This window comes from Orbicella franksi, chromosome 8 (assembly GCF_964199315.1).
Source record: "Orbicella franksi chromosome 8, jaOrbFran1.1, whole genome shotgun sequence".
Taxonomy (NCBI): domain Eukaryota; kingdom Metazoa; phylum Cnidaria; class Anthozoa; order Scleractinia; family Merulinidae; genus Orbicella; species Orbicella franksi.
Genome location: NC_138152.1, coordinates 31,256,783 through 31,284,743, shown reverse-complemented (window position 1 = coordinate 31,284,743; position 27,961 = coordinate 31,256,783). Strand labels below are relative to the sequence as shown.

The window sequence follows — 27,961 nt, the reverse complement described above, 5'->3', positions numbered from 1 at the left end:
AAAAACACTAAACCAAAGTTCCCGGATCCAAGGTCTCGTACATATTCTATACTGGTCAGCGGAAGTTGCTTCATATCATCAGGATTAAACAGACCTAGGACTTTGCTCTCGTCAAGGGCGCGCATGGACTCGGCTCTAATTCGGTCTCTCATGGACACAGCTGTGAAATGGACGCCTTCGAAACCCTTCGACAACTTCAGCGGTTTTCTTTTTCGTTTCTTCAAGACACAGGCGATAACAATGATGATGACAAGAAGAGTAATGACAGCAGCTATCGCACCAGCTATGGCAGCCGTGTTTGACTTCGCTGAAGACTCTGTTCTCGGCTTCATGCTTGGTTCAGCGGTTGTGAAGTCTGAATAAAGAACCAAAAGATCAGTATAAGATGTCGGCATAATGGAAAAAAAATGGCTTCATTTCCAAACACTATGTAACTCAAGGTCCTCAAAGACAATAAAATGTACATCTTCCTAGCTTGGACGACTAATTTTCTTACCCTTAATCAAATAAATTTACATTATTTATACTTTTTTAACGTTGTTTTAACGATTTTAACCCCAATTTTTTACTCAGCAAACGGCATTTTATAGAGATCAAGGACCATTTTTAATAACGCGCAGCAAACTGCAACTCAAGAGCTAATCAACGGAATATAACATGCAAAACTTGACACCAAAAATATTTTATCAGTTAATGTAAAAAAGATATTGCATCAAATTACTTCACATAAAGTTGGTGCATACCAATTAAAACCCTTTAAATTCATTGCAATTTACTTTTACGCTTCTTCTTCGCCGGTGTTTTCTCTATTTCAAAATTGGACCTGACGTGACGTCATTAGAACTGGTGACGTCAGACCGTCTTGAAAAAATTGGAAGAGATAATTAAGAAGTTTACTTACGGAAGAGTCCAAAATGAACACACGTGGAATTCTCAGCTTCAAAGGCAGCAGAATATCGCAGTTTAGTACAGTTGGGCACACCAACATGAGCGAAGTCTAGTCCCAATTTTTCAATGATATACTTTGCTGCTCCCAGCATTTCTCGCATGGCTGAGTTGCACTCATCAAAAACAGCTTCGCAATCTTCTCTGCAGTAGCTGTACCGCTCATTGTCTTCGTTGCACGGAGGTAGGAAGTATTCGCAGAGCAGAGCCTTTAAAATCCGCTTGCACCAGTCCTGGCCGTCTATTCGGTTAATAGCATACATGAACTCCAAAATCACTGTCTCTGTTCTATTCAGGCCAAATCTATTGTCTATAAATCGTGGTGCCCAGCGGTATTCCAGCATAGTGACGTTTAACCACGTGTCACACACCTGTCCACGATACACCTGGCACGTGCCCTCGGGACTGGAAATGAATCAAGACAAGTTCAATGGTCATACTCCGGTTGGTAAATAGCCCGCACAACGGTGTATTTGCGATACTTCGATCAAAAATTCAAATGGTCCCGCAGCGCGAAAACTTAGACCCGTCCATGAGTTTAAAACAATTATCTTACGAAATCGCGCGGAATATCACCCGACGTTAGGCTGACGAGGCCACTGACCGAGTTGGCTAAAATTAAACGCTATACATTCAATAAGCCCAGCATCCTTGCCCCACCCAACCCTCCTACCTACACACAAAGCAAAAGACCCAAACACTCACCCTGCTGTGGTCGAGAGAGATGGGTTCTTTGCCGTTGTCATGGGAACACTTGTCGTGTGTGTTGAGTTGTTGGAGGTCTGATTATTTGCTATTCCATAACATCGTGTTACATTTTCAGAAGCCAGTGATGAATTCCAACAGCAACCCCAACTCAGACATTGATCCCTTGAAACGTTGGAGGGGCCACAGGACACCAGAGTCATGTTCAGTGGTAAAGCAGAGCAGTTTTTTGCCATCACTTTAAATAAAAAGTTTATTAATAGAGGACGGTCACCCTTAGCTTGTTATCGAGAGAGCGTTTTAAGGAAGTCAGTAGTTGACGTATACACTCAATTACCAAAAACCTTTTTAGTAGGTGCTCTCTATGAAGTTTTCTTTTTCTAGTCAGAACATCACCGGATTCCTTAAAATATTCAGCAATTTTGGAGGATGATGGAAATACACCAGGGCTGTCTTTTTACTTTTGGATCACCCTTTAAAGGCGTACTTGTTTCAAGCTCTTTAAATTGGCTCTGATTTTGTATCCATTTTCAGGTTTAACAGAAAACCACATAAACTGGTGATATAACCTGGTGATAAATATGCACTCTACTGTGCCATGACAGAAGCGGAACATTTCACAATATAAGCCTCCCCTAGCCCTAGCCCTAGCCCTTCCCTAGCCCTAACCCTAACCCTAATGACTAAAATGCCAATACTGGTCTTTGAAGCAACTAATCCCTGCCTAAACCCGGGAGGAACATTTTAATCTTCTCTTTAGTGAACTCCCACACATGCGAGTTCAATCGTCATGTAACTGACAATGTGCCTAAAATGCTTGCCTGGCAATAAAACTAAAATTCTAAATAATCAGATGAAGATAATTCATTTCTCACTTATGACCACAGCGCGGCTGTGACGAAACCATCTTCAATTCAGTGGGCGGGAATATGTGTTGAATTTGCACAGAAGCAAATTATTTAAACTTTTTAAGGACTCAAGACCTTGGTAAAAGCAACCAAGTTAATTGGATTTTACTTGTCCGCATTTCAATCAGATTTTGTGGTCATAATATTTCCCTTATTGCATGCTATACTAATGCCATGCCGCTAAGTTCTGCCGGGGTATCAAGCACGCACAACAATAGAAAAAACATGCAGGGTTTTGTTAATTCAGTTTTAGAATGAGCTAAGCAACGACAAAGGCGAGGAAGATGCCCATTAAAAATATGATTTATATTTTACCTTCCAGTTTCTTAATTATCTGAATCTGTTCAGTCCCCCAATCGGTCCTAAAAGCTGTTCAAACTAAATATGTAATGCCAGCGATCACTTCCACAGGAATACGAAAACCCTAGTGGCTTACGTACGCTCTCCAAACTACGCACAACTTGGTCATTTCACGTTGCTGTTGTTTTGCCGAGGAAGGCTAATCTGTAGGCTGAGAAATGAGCAAAGATTTATAACGCACGTGCACAACCACTGTTCTGCAATTAAATCTTTTGTTTGGAGACGTTCTCATTGTCGTTGACGTCGTAATTTGCTTAAGCTCCCAATTAAGACTCCAAGATTTTGTCACGTACTTATGTCAACCATGTCCAAAAGCGCTAGAAGAACGCTTATGCTTATGCTTATATGTCTCAAACTTTCACCACTAGCACATAAGTTTCTTAAGCTTTTAATCGTTATGACAGCTACTATATTTTTATACCGATCTAATAAAGGTATAAAGAAATAACAGCTAAAAATTATTTTACAAATAGAATTAATCAATGACAAGAAGAGAAAACTCCACTGAAATGAGTATTTTCTGTGTTCCTGGCAAAATACGTGACGCGGTGCTTACCGCCAGCGTTGCAGCCATTTTTTCCATTTATTAAATTTCTTCAATTCTCATAATCCGTTTACTTGAAAGTGTATTGATCGTCTTAAGAGAATTTAAATGTTGACCGGTATTTAGTCATAGCATTGATCATACGTGCTCAATCAGTGAATACATGATGTCGTGTTTTTTGCCTTTTTATTACCACCTTGTTGTTTTTCGGTCGGGTTGCTTTCTTCTTAGAAAGATCTTCTAAGACACGGCATCGAATCTTCAACGGAGAGCATAAATATTAAATGTAATTCAACGCGTCCAGGGTTAATTAATATACATAAGATAGAATTCTGGAGGAAATTAATTAATAAAATTGAAATAACCACTTGAATCAAACAAAATTTATCTTATACATTAAAACCAGTTACGTCGAAGATATAGGTGATAACAGAAATTTGTTTTGCTTGAATTTTCATGTCTCAACACATTGTAACATATCACACAAGCTTTCCTCTTCGTCTTTAACTGAGCATAACAATCAATTTTTCTGCTAGCCTGGGATACTTAGAGAGTGACTATTTTAGAAATAACTGACAATAAATGCAAATTTTCTTAAACGATTTGTTAAAAGCACGGTCTTAGGAGTTATTAAATTTGCCTGGAAGTTTCCAGCATGCGTTTTTCTAGTGTCAAACCTCCCAGCAACTTGAATTTTGAAGCAAATTTAACAATGGTTACTCTGAGCATTTATAAACACACTCAAACATACACACTCAGTTATCGATAAAGGTCGATTTGGACATTGGACGAAAAACAACATCACAAAATTATAGTTACAAAGAGATGTAATCCTGATGCAGGGTTGACACTAACAAACATACATTTCATACAGTTTTGTTTCGTCGATTTCGTATTATATCTTATTATGCTTCTTAATCATTTTATCTGGGTACGATAAAAACGAGCCCGATTTCCCGAGGAGCTATTAAAGCTATGATTCATGTTCTTCTCATCAGCTGTGTAAAACATTTGATATATCTAGCGATATTAGCCCCCACATGCGGTGTTTGACCTCTCCGTATTGCCCAACTAATATAGATTTGCCGTTCCTACCTGACGTACAAGCACAGCTTGATATGCAACTAAACAACACCACCAGGATATATTTCAACTCCATTACGTGATTGTAGATTTCACAGAGAACTCGACCATTGAAACGTCTTTGCAGCGATGGCTCCCGAACAATCCCTGGTCTGCTTCATGAGTCGAGTGAGATTTAGCTCGTGTTTCGACAGTGTTAATAGTTAACCGCTAATGCCCTCTTGCGATCTACGCACGAATTGATGACAGACAAGAGTATTTCTTTCTCATTTCCGTTCGCTATTTTCGTTGGTTCAGTCATCCAAGTTTACCGGGTCTAGCCTGCGTAGCAAAGGGGAGCAAAGGGAAGGCAAAGCGCGGATCGAAGGAGGAGGACGGAGGGCGTTTTTTGCCTCCCTACACTATCCGCGTTTACACTTTTTACGTGGGGTAGGGGGAGCTTATCATTTAGCTCCTGGTTTGGTATTTCCCTCAAGATACCTCCCTTATTTTTCTTCAGAGTCCTTGATATTCTGGTTACATTCTATGTTCCTCAAATAAACGCGAAAATGATAAGTTAAGTTAATTGTTTTTAATTTTTAGATATTAGTATATTAAAGTGCCAGGAAAGTGTTGGATATGAACTCCCAGAATCATCCCAACGGGCCACAGAACTGGCACCCCTCAATCCCCACCCCCACCCCTCCCCCACCCCCCCAAAAAACGAAGAATACCAGAAAATGTTCAAATAATCTATAACAAATAGCGTGTATACATTTATTTGTATGTACTCGTAAAGATTGTGTTTTGGTAAATTTCCAAAAATAGCTATTGCACACTGACAGTGAGCTCTCTCTGTGAGGCCATAACCGTTACTTATATGCGGTTATATTTTTAAAAGTCGTTAAAAGTTTCCAGTTTGAGGGGCCTTGCACAACCAGAAAATACAAAATAGACAAATAGTAAAATACTGAAGGTGCGCCTCTAAACCTAGAAAAGTGTTTTTAAATTATACAATAAAACTTAAAAGCACCATCCTTGAGGCGTGCAGTCTGCAACTGAGTCTGCGCGGATAACGCCTCAGAGTCAATGTTTTACAAGATATATGTTTTCTAGCCATACCATATGAGAAAACTCGTAGTTACAAATAAAGCATTTGCCAGATTCCACTACAACTCCTTCTTTCTATCCTATCCTGATAAATGTTGATTCCACGATTTGCAGACATAAAAATGCGCCCAGTTTACAATAGGAAACATGTTGAATATTGAAACATTAAATTCCTCCAATTCTGCAAAAACGACAGCAGCTTGCCTTTACAGCATTTATTTTTAAAAAAAACCAATATATTTTTGGTTATTTGTAATACAAACATTTTTGCTTATGGTAAATATTGCACAGCAATAGATAGCTGCTCGTTCTGTTCAGTCCATAATTACAAGAGAATTTGTACGATTCTGCTTGCCTTATTGTCCTGGAAAATGTTAATTCTGTGGTTTAAATGGTCTAATAATTCGCTCCTTAAACTTATAATATCACACATTAACTGCTTCACAGGAAGTGAATAATGCACTAGTCACTGTACTCTAGGAAAGATGCTGACGATGTGAATCGTTACAAACTGAAACGTCATTTCAACATCAGAATATGGTAATAAACTTAAAAAAACAAAATCACAACCAAACAGATGCAAAATTACAAACCTCATGCACAAACGGTTCTCCAAGAGAGGATGAAAAATCCATTTCAATCGTCGGAACTACATTGTACAATTTTTTACTGTTGTTGTGGTTGTTATTTATTAATATCATCATCATCATCATCATTAACTTGCGTAGTAATATATATTTATGATATCTTTGAACAGATTTCAGTTCTAGCTACGAGCAAGTACGTTTGGGTATTTATATACGTTCGAACGCATCATAATTCGTTGATTTTCATCAAGCCTTATCATCTTACACAACGCCAAGGTTTAAAGCTACATTAACGTAACCCGAGCTTGGGTGCACGTGACCATTCTCAGGGGTACCTGGAGCTTGCTCGGAAATCTTCTTGGTAGGTTTCTTCTCAATGGGGGTCTCCTCTGAGGAAATGAAAGAAATTCCAGTTAAGGTGGCCGAACACAGTTTTCGCGCGCGCTTTTGCTGATGCAATTCAGCGCGTGCACAAGTATCGCAAAAAACAAACATGCCGTCAACAGAGCGATTATTTTATTTACTCAACACCCGCAGTATCTGTGCTATTTTTCTCTATAATTGAACGCAGCGTATTGATGGCTTTAGTCTTTTATTACAAAGATATGTTAGAAAAGGTAACGATGCAAAGAACCCAGCAATTCTCAGCTTTTTCTTTCTTACCGAAAGAACCCAGATATTCCAGTGAACCTTCAACAAGGGATAATTAAAGATCTCTCTGTTAAATTATTGGCAAAATGGTGTTAACTTGTGAGAATCGTTACAAGCTTGTTGCATGCAAATTATAAAGAAAATCTAATGACTATATTTTTTGCAAATAAACAAAACCGATTTTAAAGGCCTGTTTATATTTATTCATGTTGCCATGGCAACGGCACATACGTCAGCTTAACCAACAAAAAACCAAAGTTTGTGTTATTAACTAGCTTGCTGCCATTTTTGACGACCGAGGGATCAAGGGTTTTAGAGAAAAAGGTGAATGAAACACAGGTATCAAAAACTGTGTTCAGCCACCTTAATTTGGTTACTCCAATTCACAGTTACTCTGACGGCCCACTTTGTGGCCAATCACGTAAGTGACCAGCTGACTACGGTTGTAACCTTGTTTTTATTGACCCCTGTAATGATAAGCTATCGCAGCCGACCACTCCCATAGGAGACAGTCAGCACTTTTGGTTATAACCAATTAGCTCTTGTTAGCGACCAAGCTGAGATTCTGTTTCGCTGAGCACAACTTGATCCGTGATTCACTTCAGATTTGGAAATTGTTGAATTTCCGAAAAGAGAACCATTCAACCAAAAATTTCGGAAATTCCAGGAGGAAAGTGAGCGGAAATCACCGGTAAGAAATTGTCCTCTTTTATTCTGAAATTCCGGAAAGGTTGTTCCATTCGTCACCGGCAATTTCCGACGACTCAATCAGGAATTTTCCATCGAACAGAAATTTTACAATAACTGTCTTATTTCTTGCGCGCTGATTGGCTCGTTTCTATCATCAATAAGAGTACAGACGGACAAAATCTTAATTTATGTAAGCTTTTTAGTTCAACTTTCTGCTGTCAAACTGTCAACTTTTTAACCAATGAGATTTTATGGACTTTTTTAAGAAGCCAATCAAAAAGCGAGAAAAGCTATTGACAATGTTCGCGTCATTTTGAAAAAAATTCATTTATCTTTGTTTACGGCAAGTTTATGGCGTATTTTCCCCTCATTTATTCCCGGCATTTGATCATTTTGGGGTCTTGTTATTGTAAAAAACAAGTTGACGTCAGTTTTTTATGCGTCTGTCCTCTTATTGATGATAAATTTCGTCATAACATTGTCAAAGTTTACTGCGGAACCACTCGCCTGCGGCTCGTGGTTCCACAGCCACTTTGAAAACGTTATGACGCAATTTATCATCAATAAGAGGACAGACGCATTAAAAACTGACGTCAATTTGTTAAATGGAATTCTGGGTTGCAGAAAGAGTGTAAGAGTGTTCACGCCCCTTGACCAGCGGTCGGGAAGACAGCGATCCTGGAAAGTAATTCTTTCATCCGATCGAATTATAGCTAAATGTGCATGTCTAGCTAGTCGCCGAAGAGATGCTTAACTGAGTTCTATGGGGTTTTTTCTTTCGGTCATTTTTATTGTTTCTAAAAACCAATCAAAAAAGATCCTGAAAAAGAACTCTCCAAAGTCGCTCGTTTCATCAAGTCAATAGCTTATACAACATCTAACTTGCCTTTGAACTCTTCTGCCGAGAACCCGATGTTCTGGTACAACGATTGCTTGTCGTGGACTGATAACGGAAGGTCAAGTGAATGGGTGGGGGACGTCACTTCCTGTTTGAGCTGAGCTATCATCAAGGTAAAGTTGGGTCTTTGTGAAGCATCTTTGTGCCAACAACTCTTCATTATTTGGTACACGTGGTCCGGACAGTCGTCGGGTTGACCCAGAACTATCCCCTGTGATAAAAATTATATTCTCTGATTACGTACATGTGTTATGAGATTTGATGGTTAGTTTCAAAGAGGTAAATGTAAAAAGTATTCTATTGCGCTAAATTTTTTTCTCTATTTTTTTACAGACGGATTGATCGAGTAAATCAAAAGAAAACAAGAGTTGTCGCTTCATCCGTTTATTGTGCCGTCAAAATCATTAAAGGTTACAAAGAAAACAATAAGTATTTTTTCATAGTTCCCTTACCGCAGCCCCTATGGCGCAATGGACTAGCGTGTTGGACTTCTAATTCAAAGGTTGTGGGTTCGAGTCCCACCAGGGGTAGAATCTTTTTCCCTTCATTTCAAGCCAACACGGTTTTTACATTTTACTTCACTGTTCTGTTGTGATGACGAACAATTTTAAAATCGAAACTCTATTTTTAGAACGCTAATACGCAGAATAATCGATGAGATATTTTACAGATTATTCTGTAAATACTGAAAGAGACGAGCAGACACTTAAACTGATTCGAATAAACATCAACCGGAGGAGGAAAAAAAAAATTCATCGCTGACCCCGACGTGACTTGAACACGCAGCCTTCTGATCTGGAGTCAGACGCGCTACCATTGCGCCACGGAGTCAACCCATACTTTGACGGAAGAAAAATTAATATTTGAATACGGCACGGTAGACGGAATACATTATTGTGTGAACTGGAGCGTTTCTTTGATTTTTTTTTTCCACTGGGATAATGACATAATGGTCGAGTTCCTTCGCAATCTTGAACAGAAAAAAGGGAAATACATGCAATACAAAATCCATGAATTACATAGGCGTCACGGTAGTTTTCGTGACGTCATTATTTTCCCGGATTAAAAATTAACAATTGACAATTAACAATTAACAATTCCTCTGAAGTTTTAGTTTCATCAGATACAAGACCCTCTAATAAAGAAATTGACGTTTTACAAAGTTTAAGCTCTATGGGCTACCTCATTTTGTTATTGAGAACGTTTGAATTTCCAAGTTTATGCATTGCGTGACAAAAAAATGGCGGCCCGAGAAGGCTGTCGCGTAGTATCGCTCAACAGAACAGTCCTTGCTCGAGAAAAATCATTACTTTCCATGTGTCGGAACTATAAAGTAATAGTTTTTCGTTTCAATGGCGAAACTCAATGGCAGATGTTTCTGTTACTTTAGGGCCGCCATATGTTGGTGCCGGAAGGTCCCGATGCAAAGCTCCACAAATTTGGGTGATAACTCGCGCGAATTAAACGCTGCACAGGCCTAAACCTTACAATTGGTGAGGTTGTTTACATATCAATTAATTATCATTTCCCAGATTCTTGCCTTAATTGAATTATTGAATGCTTGGGCGGTATACGTGAATTTTTGAGAAAAACTTCTCGCAGTAGTTTTTTTCTCTCTTTTTTTTTTCTTAATCTTCTCGCAGAAGATTTATCAGAAAGCCACAAAAACGTGCATACCAAAATCTCAGATATTATTTTCAAAACAGATTTTTGCAAACTTTATAGACTTATGACAAACCTGTTTAATAAACTCCACAACTTCTTCATTTGTGTAGCCATAATAAGGCTGCAGAGCAAGAGTGTAGATTTCCCACAAAAGGACACCAAACGAATAAATATCAGACTCCACGGTGAACTTTCCAAGCAGTAAAGCCTCGGGAGGCATCCAGCGGATTGGTAACATAACTTTGCCTTCCACCTGAGGGAAATAAAAGCGATGTTTTTACATGTTCACCCCTGTTCCACAAAAATGCTTTAGCAGGCATTACGGAAAACAGCTTAACACAAATGACAGCAAATTGTCCATTTTGATATATTAAAATTCTAACTTCGCTCCGAGGCAAACAAGGCAAATCACATCGAGTTCGAGAGATGAATAATATATTAATCTCTTTTGTTTCATTCCCCCAAGCCTCGGAGCCTGGTTAGAATTTAATTTATCGTAATTGGCCCTGAATTGATGAAATTAATTCGTCAGCGTTCCTTATTTCGAATTTCTGAGAACTAATCAGAATACTCTGTTTCATGAACGACCAGTCTACGGTATTGCTATCAGGGACTCCCGTCTGTAACCACAGATCTTTTATAAATATAGAAAACACATTGACCGATCATCATAAACGTATATTTTCGTAAGCATTCTCTGAAGTGGACAAATTCTTAAACGGAGAAGTAGAATTCAGCGAACCTCGACGTCACATTGATGTAATTTACACATGCAATCTTGCATCTCCGGCCATGTCTGCCTCCACGCATGATCAATGTTAGTCTCGTACCCAGACTATTCTTAGCATTTTCGGTCATCTCTGCCGGAGCGGCTTACCTTGTAGTAGTCCGAAGCGTAGATGTCTCTAGACATTCCAAAGTCAGCGATCTTTACAATGAGACCTGTACCCACAAGACAATTTCTTGTAGCCACGTCCCTGTGAACAAATCGGAGCATCTGAAGGTGTTCCATGCCAGCAGCACATTGTAATGAGATGGACATCAAGTCATCTGCCGTGAGACTGACTGTAAACAAATAAAAGACATGTAAATTAATAAACAAATAATTGTCCCAGAGTGAAAGCTATCAACTCGCAAGTAGCAGGAACATCAAGAAGGAAGGCAGGGACAGAGGAGCCTAATAAGATCCTCGATGTACATTAATTCGGGTCAGGAACTTTCCACTCTAGTGCGCATGTGAAACAACACTGAATCATCAATATATTAAAAATATTCAATCTCATGCGTGCTACTTTAAGATTCAGTTTAGAAGCATCAGTGTTTGCCCACAGTGGGCTCAAGGAGCCATTTAAATTTTATGTATATTTCTTAATGCTTAACAATAATATATTTTTTTTCCATTTCGTAATCTATGTTCTTTATTTTTGAGCTAAACTTGCTTTGGGAGGACCATTATATAAACTATTGGGTCACCAGTAATGGATGTTTAACCCTCTTTATTATTATTCTCTCCACTCTCCACGCAAGAAGTACTCCTGACAAGATAACTGCTGTAATCTCTTCATAATAGCAAGTATATACACCATGTGATAATTAATAAAGTGTCTTCCTAAAAGTGGTTTTGCTATTATCAAATTCTATCAAACCTTTTTCTTTCTCTTCGCCTTCAAAGAAAGGTCCGGCTTTTCTGAGGTATTCATTAAGATCCCCTAAATCCATGAATTCAAATATCATTCCATAAGGTTCTTCATCCGTAGAGACTGCTAATAATTCAACGATATTTTCATGATGTAGGACAGACATCAAAGCAACTTCCTGGAAAAAATCTTCCTTAGTTTCCGTAGAGCTTCCTTCTTTCAGAGTTTTTACAGCAACCATCAACTCTACATCGGCTTTTCCCTCAATCAAACCGTACGTCTTCCCTAAAAACAATGAAGTTATCAATACTTTAAAACTGCATGCACATGGGAGTGACAATAAGTGAAACTTTGACATTTGTGATTGTTTCTGAAAACAAATTACTTAGTGCGAGTGATTATATGAAAGATCGAATATTTGAACTGCGGAGAAAGATATGAAGACATGATTGATCATCACATTTATACGCACAACTCAAGTAGATGTGAAATTAAAGCCTGAAAAAATTTCAGGCTTGAACGGGCTTCGAACCCATGACCTCTGTCAAGCCAGGTGGGAGCTGGTCACAACTTGGTACGTCTGTGTATAACTGCGATGATCAATCATGTCTTCAAATTATTTACTGTTGTGAGTAACGTACGTACCCAAAAATACTAAACCAAAGTTCCCGGATCCAAGGTCTCGTACATACTCTATACTGGTCAGCGGAAGCTGCTTTATGTCATCAGGATTAAACAGACTCAGGACTTTGTTCTCGTCGAGGGCTCTAATTCTGTCTCTCATGGTCATAGCTGTAAATGTCACGCTTTTGATGTCTTTCGACAGTTTCAGTGGTTTTCTTTTTCGTCTCTGCAAGATACAAGCGATAATGACGATAATGACAAGAAGAGTAACGGCACCAGCTATCGCAGCAGCTATGGCAGTCGTGTTGAACTTCAGTGAGGATCCCGTCCTTTGCTCCATGCTTGGCTCAGCGGTGGTGAAGTCTGAATAATAAAACACAAGTTGTGTAAAGGCCATGGTTTAATGCAAAACAACGATGGTTAAGTTTACAAGTAGACCTTCAAAAATAATACTGCGAGCACTATACAGCAATCTCTTGGCACGACTCGTTGGCAAACTACTTTTAACTACTCAGTCATTCTTGACTTACATTCGAAGTTTTTTTCTTTTATGTCATTTTAATATTTTACCCTAATATTTAAAAAAGAAAACGGCGTTTCATTACTGCCATGCAACCACATAGTAGCAGATGTAATATGCCGCACTTGTACAGAATATTTTATAAGTTTGTGTGAAAGTGGTAGAAATAACTTACAGCATTTTCACATAGCACAAAGTTTCGCTTTTCTGTGGTTTGTTCCAATTTACTTTTGAGTTTCTTCCACGGCTTTTTTCTTTCCACTTCAAAATCGAACCTGTTTGCAAAAGCCTGACGTTTGACGTCATCATATAGGTGACGTCAGAACGTCGCGTAAAAATGCTCATTACGAGCAGATGTATCAATTGAGTTATTTACTTACTTAAGAGTCCAAAAGGAATGCAGGTGGGATTGCCAGGTCTGGAGTCAGCAGAATAAGGGAGTTGGGTACAGTTGGGCATTGAAGCATGAGCAAGGTCCTTTCCTGGTTCTTTATGAAAATACTTTGCCGCTCCCAGGATTTCTCGCATGGCCAAGTCGCACACATCAAACAGAGCTTCGCAGTCTTCTCTGCAGTAGCTGTAAGGCTCGTTGTTTTCGTTACACGGTGGCAAGAAGTACTCGCAGACAACGGGCCTTAAAATATTTTTACATTTCTCTTGACCGTCTATTCGATTAATGACATACATGAAGGCGGCTATCATTGCTTCTGTTCCATTCACACCGAACCTGTTGTCTGTATATCGTGGTGTCCAGCGGTGTTCCAACATAGTGACGTTTAACCAATTGTCACACAACGGCCGGTCACGATACACCTGGCACGTGCCCTTGGGACTGGAGATGAATTTAAAAAAAGGCCAAAGTTTAAACGAATGACAAAAGCAAACAGTGCATCATCTCCAAGAACTAACTGTAGCCGGGACTAAACTGTACTAAATAACCCTAAATTTTTGTTCTTAAGTCTTACAACTTTCCGTGTTGTCTATGATGAACACAAATATTTCAAACTTTGAAATTCGGAGCAAAATTTTTTTGATGTTGCCTTACACGTGAAAAAAAATACTTAAACTTACCCTGCTGTGGTCGAAAGAGATTCCCTGGTACTTGGGTTCTTTGTCGTTGTCATGGGAACACTTGTCGTGTGTGTTGAGTTGTTGGAGGTCTGATTATTTGCTATTCCATAACATTGTGTTGCATTTTCAGAAGCCAGTGATGAATTCCAACAGCAACCCCAACTCAGACATTGATCCCTTGAAGAGTTAGAGGGGCCACAGGCAACCAACATCAAGTCAGCATTGGAACAGTTGTATCTCATCCCTTTCAACAAAAAATACACCATTATAAACAATTTCAAATGTAGAGGGCCAGGCGATGCATGGAAAACGAAGAAAACTGTTTATATCTCGGATCTTCCTTGGTCAGGAGGGGAACTCACTTAAAGTGAAAACGCCAATGACGAACTTGAGGTGGCCTCATATCTTAAAATGTTGGCCTTAGAGGTGTTGGTAATTTGGCGAAGTTTTATACTTTTAGCAATTCGGCCAGCAGCTGACCTATATGACGTCACTTTTGATATTTTATCTGTTCTAAAGATTCATTCTTTGAATATATCTCTGAAAATGATCTTTTTATGCGCCCCGGGCATGGGACAAATGTTTTCATCCGATGAATTTCTTTATCCTAACAGCCCATTTCTAGTCAATTAATTACTATTTTAAGATTGAAGAAATTTATTTCTGAACACTATTTGGCTCCTTGCCGGTTCTTGACTCGTTCTTTGCAATAATGCTTACAAATCACGTGTTCAAGGGCACGTGATTTAAAAAAATAACTTCCTGTTTCTGAGGTCTTGCTTCACGCGGTACAATAGACGTTTGCACGGCTTCCAGTAATGTTTTAAGTACAAAGTTCAGTTTAACCTCTCGTTTAGATTCAACTAGCAGTTCTCTACAGAAAGATCGAAGGGAACACTTAGCGAAGGTAAGATCAGAGAAAAAGGTATGATGAAACTCTTTCTTGATTTGCACGCTTTATTGCACCATTCTATGTGTTTATTCTGAATCCGTCTTGCGATGTTAAATTTCCTATTTACGCTTTTCTTACGCTCCGTGCAGGGTAATGCTTTCAGTGTTTATAGACCCTTAATAGGATTTCAAAAAAAATAAACATTGAAATCTCTGCATGAAAACATTGGTTTTAAAGGAATTCATCGAAAAACTCATCAGCGAAACTCAACACCAGCCCTCTCTCCCGTTACGCGTTTTCTCTCGCCGTTTTTTCGGGCTGCTCCTGAGCAAACAGAACGCCTGGAGTAGGCTAACAAAGATAAGATGATAAATCATAAAAGAAATCTAGAGGAAATTAATTATTAAGACCAAAAGAATCCAATTAGTTGAGAAGGATAGAATATGGACTGGAGTGGACCAATCGACCCTTGATCTTTTTGGACTGTGTTTAATCTAATGGTAACACTTGGGGAGGGGTGTTGGCGAGTCTTTCTTAGAATAAAAAGGTTGAGAATCATGATTGATTTTTCTCTACACGGTCCATGCCAATATGGCCGCAACAACTCTTCTCGCGTGAAGCTGAGTTATTTTAGTCCAATCATAATACTTGGGAAGCGGTGCGAGGGTGGATTTCTTTGGGGGGGGGGGAGGTTAAGGAGATTTTGACATCCACACTCGTGGGTAAGGTGCGTGCGAGATACATAGACGAATCAAGCTAAGGCTGCCATTACCATTACCAAATTCTTGTATCGTGTATGGATCTGTATGATTTTACAGCTATTTACCAAGTCTCTGTATAATTAATATTATCAAAAAGTGCCGATCATTGGATAATGCAATTCAAGAGCGTTAGCATCGATGTATCGAAAATTGGTTCGAAAAATCGGTAGTTTAAAAAGTCGGCTGTAAAAGTACAATGTTGGATTGAGGCGAGGGAAAGGACCTTGGATGTTATCGGGAGGTTCGAGAAATCGAGACTGCATTAGTAGATCGAATTATAATTAGAGAACGTTCGTTATCCGATGACATTTGTCAATCAAGATCCTATTTTAATTACTTCCAACAGCCTCCGGAGAAGGATTGTCTGATTACAATCAAGTGTTATGTTAGCAGTCAAAGCAAACTTCATGTTCCTTTACTTCTTTAAGACTAGCAGTCAAAGAAATCTAACCGACATTCGTTTAAAATTACAATATGGGAGAAAAACAGAGAAGAAAGTCAGAACAGACATTTTCTCCATATACATTCTGGGTCCTCATTTAATAGAAGCTTTAGGGAGGCAAAGATCGGTCAGTTGGTCTTCATTCGACCTTGAGCCGGCCATTCATTCCCTTTAGATTACGTTATCGTAGCGACATCAGGTTCTTACACACAGTAGTTTTACTTCACGACTAGTAACAAAAAAGCCTTAACTAAATTGTAGCTAATTGTATCATAGCGGATAAACAAAGGATCCATTGCACTAGCAACTGATTGCACTCACATGGAAGAACAAAGCCATACCCTGAGCTAAAGATAGAGTGGCATTCAGACATAATGTTCTTCTTTACACGCTAAGTCTCCCAAAACAAAGTTGAGGCTTCATTGAACTGAAATTTGTTTACCGGCTTACGAAGAAGGCAAACAAAACGAAGTCGGCATGCGCAAACAAAGTTAGTTATGTTATACGTGAAAATATGTAAACAGCGGAAACCATTCAGACCTATGACCTCGAAAAAGCTCGTTAGACGCTAGACCACAGTAGCTGACAGTCAAACGGCGATTGGGTCCCTGAAAACTCGACCTTATCACACAGCAGGTAATACACACAAGTGAGAAGAAGACCGAAATTTAAAAGAGAACAGCGAATGTAATCCTGTTTTACTGCACCATTAGCGGCTTTTGTTTATTTAAGGCTTGTGTCTAATAAGAGATAAAGCTGGACTAGGACCGATTAGAGTGTTCAATAACAGAGAACACAGGAAGACACTTGAAAGGACTTCACAACATGGATTACGCTCGGTGCAGAGATTTCACAATTAGTACGTCTGTAAGGCTGTGAGTGCAATGCGCTTCTGAGGATAATAATCAAAACAAGTTGTTTGCGATTCTTCGGTCCCAACCCAGATCCCTATGCACACTAGTGGCTGACGTCCATTTTCAGCGAATGACCACCAGTAGGCTTAATTTAAATGTACTCTAGTTGTTTCGCCCATATCCACATTGTGTAGCGACAATTTGTTAAAATTTGTACCCCTCCTTGCAAAGAGACTGCCGACCCCACCCATTCCCCAGGAACATTGAGAGTCGACAAATGATCCAAAAAAAGTCTTCCAAAAGAGTCCAACAGCCCGTGGGGTCCACTGGTCCAGTCCACATTTTGTCCTATCCGAAATTTATGCGATGACATGAAACCAGGTGTGTCGTCAATAACCAAGGAGATGCGTCTCAACGTGTGCTAACATTATAGCGTTCTAAGACCTCTTAGAATATTACAACACATAGTAACATAGCACGCAAGCCATTTTTCCTGTTTTAAAAGGCAAATTGTTTTTTTTCGACCTTGTAATAACTGCAGATAAAAACATGGTTAGAAAGAAAATAAAAAATCTGCTTTTGTTAACGGTCAACACCGGGGTTTAATGATGCTATTGACAAAAGTTTGCAGTCAAAACTTGTTTTCAATTAACTCTCTCAACTACTTAACTTTGAAGCGACTATAACAAGGGATTTTAAGCGTTTACAAGGACGGTTAAGTAGACGCGATCAAGGTATATTTTGGATATTTGAAAAACAAAATGACAAAATAAGGCAGATAGAGATTTAATCCTGACCGCAAGCTTGACACTGGCTAACCGTCATACTGTTTTATACATTTTATTTAAGAGCCTATGAAGAGTTTTTCATTGTCGAATTCTTAAAAATCGGATTCATAGCTCTTACCCAATTTGTCTAAAGATCATTTTAAACAAAATCCACGTCATGACGAATTAACAAAGATTCGTGCAATTTTCAAACAGCTCGAACCAACTCAGTAAAAAAAATTGATAAATATCGTGATAGTAGCCTAAAGAGCCCGAATATCTCCGTAATACCCAAGCGGGGCCGAAATATCTCCGTATATGCCCAAGCAGTGAAAATTTACCCACCTGATGTAGAACTGTAGGATAAGGTGCAGCTAAACAAGAACGCGATAATATATTTGAGGTCCATTACGGGAGAAAAGAAAACTACCGACACTCAGCTGGCAGTGATTTGTCCGATAGATAGATAGATAGCCTGCTGCACACAGACACGAAATAGGAGATGAGGGGACGCGTGCCTTGTTTCCGAAAATAAGAGCTTTAGGATATGTTAGATCGTATTTCGAGAAGCTAATGATAAACAGCTAAATCTTTCATTCTGAGGAAATCTTTTCCACACACGAACTGATGACAGACAAGGCAGTTACCTGCTTGTTACCGTTCGTTGTTTTGGATATTCAGGTGCAAGTTGCATACTTCTACTATTTTTCCTCTTGGTTTGTGAGACACTGGTTGTGTTTTGTGTTCAAAACATTAGAATTAAAGTACTCAGTGTATGAAGTGATTATTTCATTCCTTTACTATTAGAAACTGTAAATCTTCGTCGCCTCCTATGAAATAAGACTTCCCACTCTCTTCAACCCCCCCCCCCCCCCCCGCCTCTTTTTGGAATAGGAATTTCATAATTCTGCCCCCTCTTATCACCGGCTGCCCCTCAAACGTGCTTGAATCAAGTAAGTGTCCCAGAAGAGGTTTCATAGAGGATTTACGGTACGTTCAAATTTACATCCTCGTGTCAAGACTGGCACATGTTTGCAACGACACACGACTGAAACACCACGTCAACACGACATAAATATACGACGCACCCCGACATACACAGCCATAAGGTCAAGTGCAGTATGTTAACCTGGCGCACTCTGGGGGGACTCCCTGTGGGGGTCTTAAAAACATCGCCCGATCGATCGTACCCTTTGCACAAAGAATTTCGAAGTTTTCTGATTAGAAAATGTTCAGGTGTCATGTTGTTAGTTCCCAAACACTGTCTGTAACAGTGATTACGTCGAAAATACGAGTAACAAACACGGCCGAGCGTCAGGTTAGTGGCGACTAAACTGTTACAGGAGCTAAGGATGGCCTTTGGTTTTTCCGGCGCGCCACAAGGAGTGAGGTTACATTCAGTTGCAGCACAATCGACTTTGTTATACTTTACTGCTTGAAACAATGCAACTTCCTCTTTGAACGCTTCTTAAACTGTTAACAAGTCCTGGAATTGATGATGCTGTAGGCCATACCAGTAGAACAATTCCTTTCAGTTCCGTGAATAGTCCTGTTAAACCAAGGTGTCCAGCAGAAGGGGCCTGGTACCAGTTAACTAGGCATTATAAATGAGGCCCTGTTAAGATTTTAGGATTATGGAATATTAGTGGTTCTTAGATGAGCGATAACTGGATTATTGGCCACTAAATTAAAGGATTACATATTATTTGCGTCTCATTTTAATGTTATGGATTATTATCGGTCATGATCGCATAAGTTGCTTTTTACATAAAAGAGTATGAAAGGTCTTAAAAGAGAGTCACAAAAAATATGACAAATATTATTTATCTCCAATGATCCCTCCAGTGCTCCTAGCTTAGTCAAAATTCTGAGCTAGCATCGTGGTAGTAATCCTTAGTCGCTAAGGACTTACGGGTATTATTTCATATTCAAAAAATTAAAAGATATGAAAGGCCTATACGACCCACGCTGTTCGCAGATGTAGTTTTTTTTTTTTTTGCCTTTAGAGTTAAGTTTACTATATATATCTTCTTGATTTTTTTTAAAGTACAATTTTATGAATAGCTGTATTTTATATGTAAATGCTGATCGCCAGTTAATACCAGTGATCCAGTGATCACTGATTGGCCTTTCAGGTTAAATAAAGTCTTTTATTTTTTTTTTCATTTATTTATTTAAGTTTGGATCTCACTGGTGTGGCTTTGAACGATTTTCCTCTTTTGCACGAGAAAATGGGAAATAATGGGGGGCTCTCTTTATATACCTTCCTCAGCAAAGGCTGATTCTGTATTAAGTGACATTTATTCATCAAGGCTTTCTTTATATTAGGCACTGCTGGGTGCTGCGACAAAAGGTGGAATTTTATTGTAAGTTTTTCCCTTCTAAGTTGTTTGTTCTCAATTTTTAATAATTAAGATCCAAACGATCTTATTTACTTTGATGATCACCGATAAAGTTTATGAATAGGTAATAAAATGCTTAAATACAAGCCGTTGCAATGAATAGATCATTCTGAGAGCAATCGTAGACGGACACGCTCGATTGTAGTACTTTTTGTGCGATATTAAAGATCACTTAAAGCTAACCTGGACTGATTTCTTGGATGAAGTCGGTCCTAAACTCTGCCGGTTTGGTGACATCTAGCGGGAATGTCTCCAGACATCCCCGAATCCCACTCCACATCAAGCACAAAGCACGAAATAAAAAGAACGCTACATGCAGAATAAATAATAAACATTGAACGCTTAGATGAATTTTTTTACTTTTACGGCTGTAGCTTTGACTTACACCAAGAGAATATGATCTGCTTACATTTACACAAGATGAGCAATTTTCTTTAGAAGGGGAATACATGGGATTAATTTCGTGAGCTTTTTCTTCAACATCAAATCTGACTTGCGTGCCAAGTTAACACGCTGGTTAACATTGAGCCGTGATTTTACGTCAATTAAATTTTCTTATGTCTATGCTTCTGCTTATGCTTGTGTCGCAAGTGAGGACCAGGCTTTACCCATGAAACGAAAATTTGAGTTTTCCATACCATTAAGCAAAATAAAGATGGGTGCGAGAAATATACGTGAATTCATATTCCTTCCTGATTCAGTTTCCACGAATGACCCTTGCAGTAGACTCTCAAGGAGCATTCCTGTTTCATGAGTCAAATGAGTCAATGAGTCACGAGTAATGAATCAATGGGCCATGAGTCAAGTTATAGGTCAGGTCAGCGGTTTTGTTTGGAGCCTTTCCAAGAAGGCGGGTGGTCGGACGGACTGACAACCAAGAGCCAAAATAACTCTCGAACACTCTTATTCCAACATACAGCTCTAACACTAGCTTACAACTCGAATACAACTGACACATTTCACACAGTTCGCTCGATCAAACGAGTGGATGAATAATTATGCTAAAAACAGAATTCTCACGAAATGTCTCACAAAATTATTAGTCTTCCGGAACGTAAACAATGTCTTCCGAACAGCGGGAAAGCGTGCAGCTCCAGAATCGGTGAGTGCAATCTTGAAACAAATGGTTGACAGGCCAAACACGACTCCTGTTGGTCAAGATAGAGCTAGCCGATGGCGTAATGTACTTTAGGATCCTTATTTGTTTGAAGCTCGACCTGGTTATTTTGTGTTTCTTTGACCTTACTTTACTTTACTTCATTGAATTTGTTGCATGTACAATAAAAAAAAGAAAGAAAGAAAAGAAAAAAGCATCAGCAACTGGAGCAGAAAACAGGACGATGTCCCAATTGATATTCAACCCCAATAAATATTAACAAAATAGTAATAATAATTATAATCATAGAGGTAGTAGTAAAAGTAGTAATAATTATCATATGATGTTGTTTACAATCAAGTTAATTTAAAATGACTTACACCCTCACTACTTGGAAGATTACAAGGAAGGGTTTAATATCATCATAAAAATCTAAAAGCCTCCTTTTAAAAGTATGAAATGAGTCCACGCTTGACGGCATTTTTTCTGGATTTCTAGGCACTCGATGGCTAATCTGCAGTGTGGAGCTATTTTGATGTAAACCATACGCACTCAGAACATGTGCGGCACATGTTCTGAGTGCGTATATTTTTGCTTTGTGGACCTTTATGCTCCTTGACGTTAGTTAAGTGCTGGTAAAATGGGGTTGACAAGCCTACACGACTCCTACGGTTCGTGACATACGTACGTTTGCCGTTCTCTGTTCGGTCTCTCGACCTTTTTGTGCTTCACTGTACTCCCGTTTATGAAGGGCACTAAATGCTGTTTTACAAGGAGAAATTTTGAGTAGCATTGAGCCGTTAGACTGCTGTAGTACTTGTGCAGATCTTCTACGTGCTGTTAAGTTAGATTACTAGTCCGGTGCAGGGGGGAGCACTGTCTGATATCAGTCACAGGAGTTAGAAAGTTGTGACAAGCCTGCACGACTCCCGCTGTACGCAAATGTGTATTCTTTGCCTTTAGAGTTCGCCATGTACTTATTCTTAAGTTTGTTGTACTCCTCCTAATCTGCATTGCTAAACAGATTTCTGTTGTTGATATTTGGTTTCACATTCTTTACATGCGGAAAACTTTACTGTTTTGCAAACTTGCGTTTACGTTTACAAATGCCTGGCATGTTATGAAGAAAGCATATCTTAAATGCTGGTAAACATTTGCATAACGTCCAATGAATAAATAAACATTTTTATCAAGGTTGAAGCTGTGTATGTCACTTTGTGTTGCTTTCTTGGTTATCTGACAACGTTCACGAAATCGGATATGATGGATCATTGATGGCGTCACACCATGGAGTAGGCCCAGGGGAGTGGCTTTTGGCCCAAAAAAGTGCAAATAGAGTACAAAAAATAAAATAAATAAACTACAGTAAATGTGTGGCATTTTTGGTGTTTTTTACGATACATGTCCCGGGGAAGTGGCTTTTGAAAAGCAACCGTTACAAAAATTATTTTTGTCTTGACGTTAAGTTCTATTGCTTTTGCTGCTATATTGGATATTTACCTTATGACCCGTGCCATGTATTTGGCAATTTGCTCGAGCGACTGTAGTAAATCCTTATCGGCTGCACGTGACATGTCGTTCATTGGTGCCGGCTTAGGTTCTAAAGGTTCTACACTAGATTTAAAGCTGGCAAACCATACATTTTCTACCATATCAGGTGATATTCCGGTCAGTAGGTCTCTTGTACGAGATCAGTTGTGATCAAGCGATGGCAGTCTCCGGTCTTTTCCGACCCATTTCAGAAAGAAAATTCCAAGGCCTTTCGCTGTAACTAGCGTCCTTTGAGTAATTTCAACCTCTGAACTTGTTCGTCTATTAAAATGAATTCGAGACACAAAAATCGTTGCGTAGCGAACCACCGAATTCACAGTCAGTACTTACTCCGATTTTTGCGGCGTCCACCATTTTGAATTTTGAAAACCGCCGACCAAACTCATAACTTGACTCACGGCTCATTGACTCATGTTTACGAATACTGGCGCCTTCTCTCTCGAATATTGCGTGCTGTTTGCGTGATGGAATGTGACTTGTTAAGTGACAATCTGTCTCGTCCAATATTCTTGAAGTGAAACCAAGCTAACTTTTAGCCTAAGTTGGAAACCAGGTCATTCCGCCTGCATCATGATCATCGAAGCCATTGCCTTGTTATTCTTTCTTATGGCTGCGTATGTCGTGCGCACTCTTTGGGAGAATAGAAATCTTCCTCCAGGTCCATTTCCATTACCTGTACTTGGAAATCTGCTATCAGTTGGACTCAAACAGCCTTATCGTGATCTTGCAAACATGACAAAAAAGTACGGCAAGTTATTTCGGATCCAAATGGGAAGCAGAAAAGTGATTGTTATTAACAGCTATGACATCGCCAGAGAGGCACTCGTGGTAAAGGCAGAGGATTTTGCTGGTCGACCTCATCATTTCTTCGGGAGTATCTTTGGACGAAACTCTACTGACCTCGCTTTTCAAACATTCTCTCAGAGATGGATAACACAGCACAAAATAGCTTTAACAGCTTTGCGCTTAGCTGAAGACAAGGCAAATGTTGCTTCACATGTGAACGAGTTGTGTGATAAATTTCATTCTACCAAAGGAAAACCATTTGGCCCGCAGGATCTCGTTTTCAAATCTTTAGGTAATTGCCTGTCGTCACTTATTTTCGGGAAAGAAAACAAGCTACATGACCACGAGGTAGACGCGCTCATAGAAGTTCTTCATGTCTTCGCGAAATCCCTCGGCGCAGCTAATCTCATCGACACCTTCCCAATTTTCAAGAACATTCCTTTTGAGATTATAAAGAAAGCAACTCGAGCGGGAGAAATTCGGGACGAAATATTCGAAAGAAAATTCAAAGAACATGCGTCGACATTTCAGAGTGATAACATCCGGGATCTACTTGATGCCATGTTGAAGGGTTTCCGTCAAAAAAATTGTGGTTTACTTCAAGAGGAACATTTAATATCAAGGTGAGAGAGCCCCTTTTACTTTAGAACCCAAACCTTGATTTTGGAGGTTTTGAACTGTTGCCGGACATTTGACTTCGAACTAAGAATTTTGGGTCATTTCTTTCTGCATTCTTTCTGTCATACCAGAATGTTTGAATTTGCTGTTATCGTTACCCAGACACAATATGTTAGTTCGTGTTAAAACGCGTGCTGCAAGAGCTGTACCACTTCAAATTTTTTGACGTTAGCGCGGTCATGACGTGTCAACTGGCCGTCTCCTTGTTGAGGCCAATTGAGTGCGTATGTCAGTTGCATCACGCAAGCTTTTCCTGCGCACATCAGACTGAGACAGTAAACTACGCATACAAAGTTTATTCAACAGAGAATGTCCACGTAGAAAATGGGTTGTTTTCTGTTTAGATCGGAGAACGTTTTGATAAGAGACCCGGCATAGAAATACATTCTGTATAATAAGTAAAAGTTTACTTGTATAAACAAAACAAACACAGACAAAACATATCTTGACATTAACAGTAAAGGAGACGAAACCTGTCGCAAGACTATGACAATGATAATAAATTGATATTCATGATAATGATCAAGAATATGACAAAATTTGTGAATTTATTGTTTCCATTCAATTGTAGCGCCTCTGATGTGTTTATGCCCGGCACTGAAACTCCGTCCGTTGTGATCATCTGGTTGATATTTTACGCCATCAAATACCCGGATGTACAGGCCAGGCTCCACAGTCAGCTAGATGATGTCATCGGCAACACAAGCCGACTGCCACAGTTACCTGACAAACCCAACTTACCATATTTGGATGCATTCATTGCTGAGGTTCAGAGAATTGTAAGTGACACTCCATTAGCAGTTCCTCACTCAACCACGCGGGAAACATCCCTTGCTGGTTTCCTAATCCTGCGGGATACGACTGTCTTCATTAATCTCTGGGCCATTCATCACGATTCTGATCGTTGGGAAGATCCATTTTGCTTTCGACCAGAGCGGTTCTTGGACAAACAAGGTCGACTGCATTTGGAGGGTATCATGCCATTCTCATTGGGAAAGCGCTCGTGTCCGGGAGAGTCTTTTGCCAGGAAAACAGTTTTCTTGTACGCTGCTCGATTGCTGTACAGATTTCAATTTGAGAGTCCACCTGGTGCGACACTGCCTGACGAGGATGACAGTGATTACAGTATCGTGCTTTCCTGTAAGCCCTTTAAGATTTGTGCCACAGACAGACGAAATAAGAATTTATTAAACACGAAATAGAGGTATAAGGGGACTGGACGTGCATGAACTCTGTGTGAATGAAGCGTTCTAACTGTAGTCATTTAACGAGACAAAATTTAACATGTCAAATTAGGAGAGAAAGCCCTCAATAGTTCGTAGAAACAGTCACGAAAATACTGTAGTATTTCCACATTAAAAGTTAATCGAGCCAAATTTCAAGCCATTACGGTGGTATGATAGAAAATCCACAAGGCTTGAAAGTGTCTATACGTCCAACAGGGTTTTTGTGCTTTTGGTATCTCATAACATGTAAATCAAAGGCTCCCTGATCCAGCTCATGGATGAATAGTTGACTTTTGCCTCTGTGGCAAAACAAGTCTTTGTGCAAAACTATTTGTATGAAATGCATGTCACCTGTACATTCATTCTCTTGAAAATCAAGTCATTTTCATGTGAAATGTTTTGCACGAGCATTCGTTCTAAAAAAGGGGCAAACAACCACTCCGAAGTGGAAGTAAAGTCTGCATATGAGCCAAGTGGCCCATCAGGTCGGCACTTATCCCAGTTTCTGTGGCATGAAGCAACTTGGAGTATTTCTACTTAACCCCCAGATGGGATGCTAGTACTTATTTATACACCTGAGTGGAAAGAGGCACTGTGAGAGTTAAGGGTCTTGCTCAAGAACACAACACAATGTTCCCAGCCAGGGCTCAAATCAAAAAACAGGTTGTTTACACAGACAGCTTATAAATTTCAAAATAGATAACAATTAATTTTGATTGAAATTGGAACATTGTTATCATATTAACTTGTACATGATGTAGTGTCCAAGAATAACAACAGATGTGTCAAAATGAAATCATTAAATGAGAGTTCACCATATTTACCAGTCGGGGCAAAATTGACAATATAATTATGTATATGAGTCAGCAATGCATTTTGGGTCAAGATAAATTGGTTATGGTCCTTGTTCAGTTAACATTATGAAACAGCTGTATAACAATGATTACTATTATGCAAAAATTACAATACATGGTTATGAAATTTATTTTAGACAATCAACTTAACAATGCCAGGACTGCCAAGAGTATTTTGCCCAATTTACTTAAGTGAGACATGGATATTGGCAAAATCTTGTTTACTTTGAGCTAAGTCAAGAAATCTATAGAAAAAATACGTATTTCCTTCAATATTATAAGACTGATTTCAGACAGTTTTGTTTCAATCATGAACCTGAAGTGTTGGGAATGTTTTTATTTCCAATTTATAAGGTTTTTTTCTATAGAACTATGTCCATGAAAAGGAGGAAGGAAAGTAACAAAGTTTTACACAAGGAGGCTCTGGCCCAAGGTGAGAAACCTACCCATTTTACAGTGTTTTTAACAGGATAGGCTTTCCTTTCATATACGTGTAGCTTTTAGCCTGAAACCCCTTTCACAAACCTTATGTGGCCCACTAGATCTTATTTCTGAGATAAATAATCAAAATTATTAATGTTTGAAATCCCTGTCCTGTTAAGTCTTATAACACCTCCAGCCTGAAAAAAAGTGCACCTTTAGTCAACTGTAGGAAGAAGTCCCCCAGCTTGGTGCAATACAATAATAAGAATACTACATATTGTAGTGCATGCAAGTAAAATAACAATAATTTTCTTTCTTGGAAACTAAAATCACGGTGTTTTATCCCTATATGTCTTGGTAATTGTTTGTGCTGGTCTCACTACCAATGCAGCAGTATTCAAAAGGATTACAGATATGTCTCTGCTAATAGACTTTTGCAACGATTACAGAACATACCAATGTTGACAAGTATCAAGTATTCTCTTTTCCATAATTCAAGTTTTGATGTCAATTTGTTGAAATCTCTCATTTCTAGGAGCAAAAAAAATCTACATCACCAGCCACCATGCTTCCGGCTTTTCGACACAATTGGACAGTATATCTTTCTCGCAAACAAATAGATCTACACAGTCTCTTAGACTTAATTTGTTCATCCATCACTAAAATATTACAGTGTATATTTACTCAATCGTACATGTAGGTTGCCTTGCATCGCATCCGTGAAGAAATTTTCACTCTGGTCGAACTGCATGGAATACAAAAGAAATGTAGTGTGAGCGACAACAAAACTAAAAGAAAACGCAATTCGAATTTTTTTCCCCCCTAAATATTTAAAAACAAGCTTACAAATTTCGAGCTTGCGATACTAACACAGGAAGAATTTCAATGGGGGCGTACAAAATAAAACAATAAAGAAACAATGAAACAAAACCTAACAAGAATTTAAGCTTACCTTAGAGTACACAACCAGAGAAAGCGAGTGGAAATCATCAAATTCTCTTGCCAAGAAAAAAAGCTAATCACGATAACACATTCTGGCCTTGTCTTCCCGGGTGTCCTTGTATCAATTCTTTGACCTCGCCGACCGTGCTGTTGTGAACGATACAAGCCCACAGTCATAAATACCTCTACCAGCTTTCATCTAGGTGTGAGCAAAAGCTGATAGGAAAAAAAACAACATATTTACGAGAGAAAATCACATCAACCCAAACTGGCCGACCTCAATCTTCGAGGTGTTCGACAAACTCATACC

The 27,961-nt window shown here is 39.1% G+C and overlaps 3 protein-coding genes and 2 non-coding genes across 6 annotated transcripts in view; 2 read left to right on the top strand and 3 right to left on the bottom strand.

Annotated features, from left to right (window-relative positions):
• The window catches only part of LOC145495120 (muscle, skeletal receptor tyrosine protein kinase-like), an 11,193-nt gene extending 5,962 nt beyond the window's left edge, over nt 1-5,231 (bottom strand). The window contains exons 1-4 of one of the 2 annotated variants that reach the window (XM_081474690.1): nt 4,558-5,231; nt 1,651-1,888; nt 902-1,350; nt 1-355 (exon numbers count right to left, since the gene is read on the bottom strand). The exon at nt 1-355 is cut by the window's left edge and continues 2 nt beyond it. In XM_081474690.1, the coding sequence (XP_081330816.1) occupies nt 1-355; nt 902-1,350; nt 1,651-1,888; nt 4,558-4,621 (1,106 nt within the window). In that variant the 5' untranslated portion in view covers nt 4,622-5,231. The remainder of the gene's footprint in view (nt 356-901; nt 1,351-1,650; nt 1,889-4,557) is intronic. The other variant, XM_081474691.1, reaches the window with a different exon arrangement.
• A 5-nt stretch (nt 5,232-5,236) lies between these two features.
• Nucleotides 5,237-18,564, bottom strand: LOC145495121 (muscle, skeletal receptor tyrosine protein kinase-like). The gene is made up of 9 exons (XM_081474692.1): nt 18,039-18,564; nt 13,978-14,221; nt 13,287-13,738; nt 12,408-12,749; nt 11,772-12,047; nt 11,003-11,190; nt 10,199-10,378; nt 8,449-8,671; nt 5,237-6,610 (listed from the first exon to the last, which is right to left on the bottom strand). The coding sequence occupies exons 1-9, from the start codon at nt 18,100-18,102 to the stop codon at nt 6,483-6,485; spliced, it is 2,097 nt and encodes a 698-aa protein (XP_081330818.1). The 5' UTR covers nt 18,103-18,564; the 3' UTR covers nt 5,237-6,482.
• Trnar-ucu (transfer RNA arginine (anticodon UCU)) lies at nt 8,917-8,990 on the top strand. Its single transcript has one exon. It is a non-coding gene; the product is annotated as a tRNA-Arg (tRNA).
• On the bottom strand, nt 9,220-9,291 carry Trnaw-cca (transfer RNA tryptophan (anticodon CCA)). The gene has a single exon. It is a non-coding gene; the product is annotated as a tRNA-Trp (tRNA).
• LOC145495125 (cytochrome P450 1A1-like) lies at nt 18,563-27,665 on the top strand. The gene is made up of 2 exons (XM_081474697.1): nt 18,563-24,151; nt 24,778-27,665. The coding sequence occupies exons 1-2, from the start codon at nt 23,313-23,315 to the stop codon at nt 25,406-25,408; spliced, it is 1,470 nt and encodes a 489-aa protein (XP_081330823.1). The 5' UTR covers nt 18,563-23,312; the 3' UTR covers nt 25,409-27,665.
• Nucleotides 27,666-27,961: the final 296 nt, after the last annotated feature.

What these genes read in the sequence shown, in the direction of transcription:
- LOC145495121 (XM_081474692.1), bottom strand. Translation starts at nt 18,102, where the DNA reads ATGGACCTCAAATATATTATCGCGTTCTTGTTTAGCTGCACCTTATCC. An exon ending in AGGCGAAGAGAAAGAAAAAG is followed by an intron (nt 11,191 to 11,771) that starts GTTTGATAGAAT and finishes ATTTGTTTACAG; the next exon opens with TCAGTCTCACGGCAGATGAC. An exon ending in ACGCTTCGGACTACTACAAG is followed by an intron (nt 10,379 to 11,002) that starts GTAAGCCGCTCC and finishes TATTTCCCTCAG; the next exon opens with GTGGAAGGCAAAGTTATGTT.
- LOC145495125 (XM_081474697.1), top strand. Translation starts at nt 23,313, where the DNA reads ATGATCATCGAAGCCATTGCCTTGTTATTCTTTCTTATGGCTGCGTAT. An exon ending in GAGGAACATTTAATATCAAG is followed by an intron (nt 24,152 to 24,777) that starts GTGAGAGAGCCC and finishes ATTCAATTGTAG; the next exon opens with CGCCTCTGATGTGTTTATGC.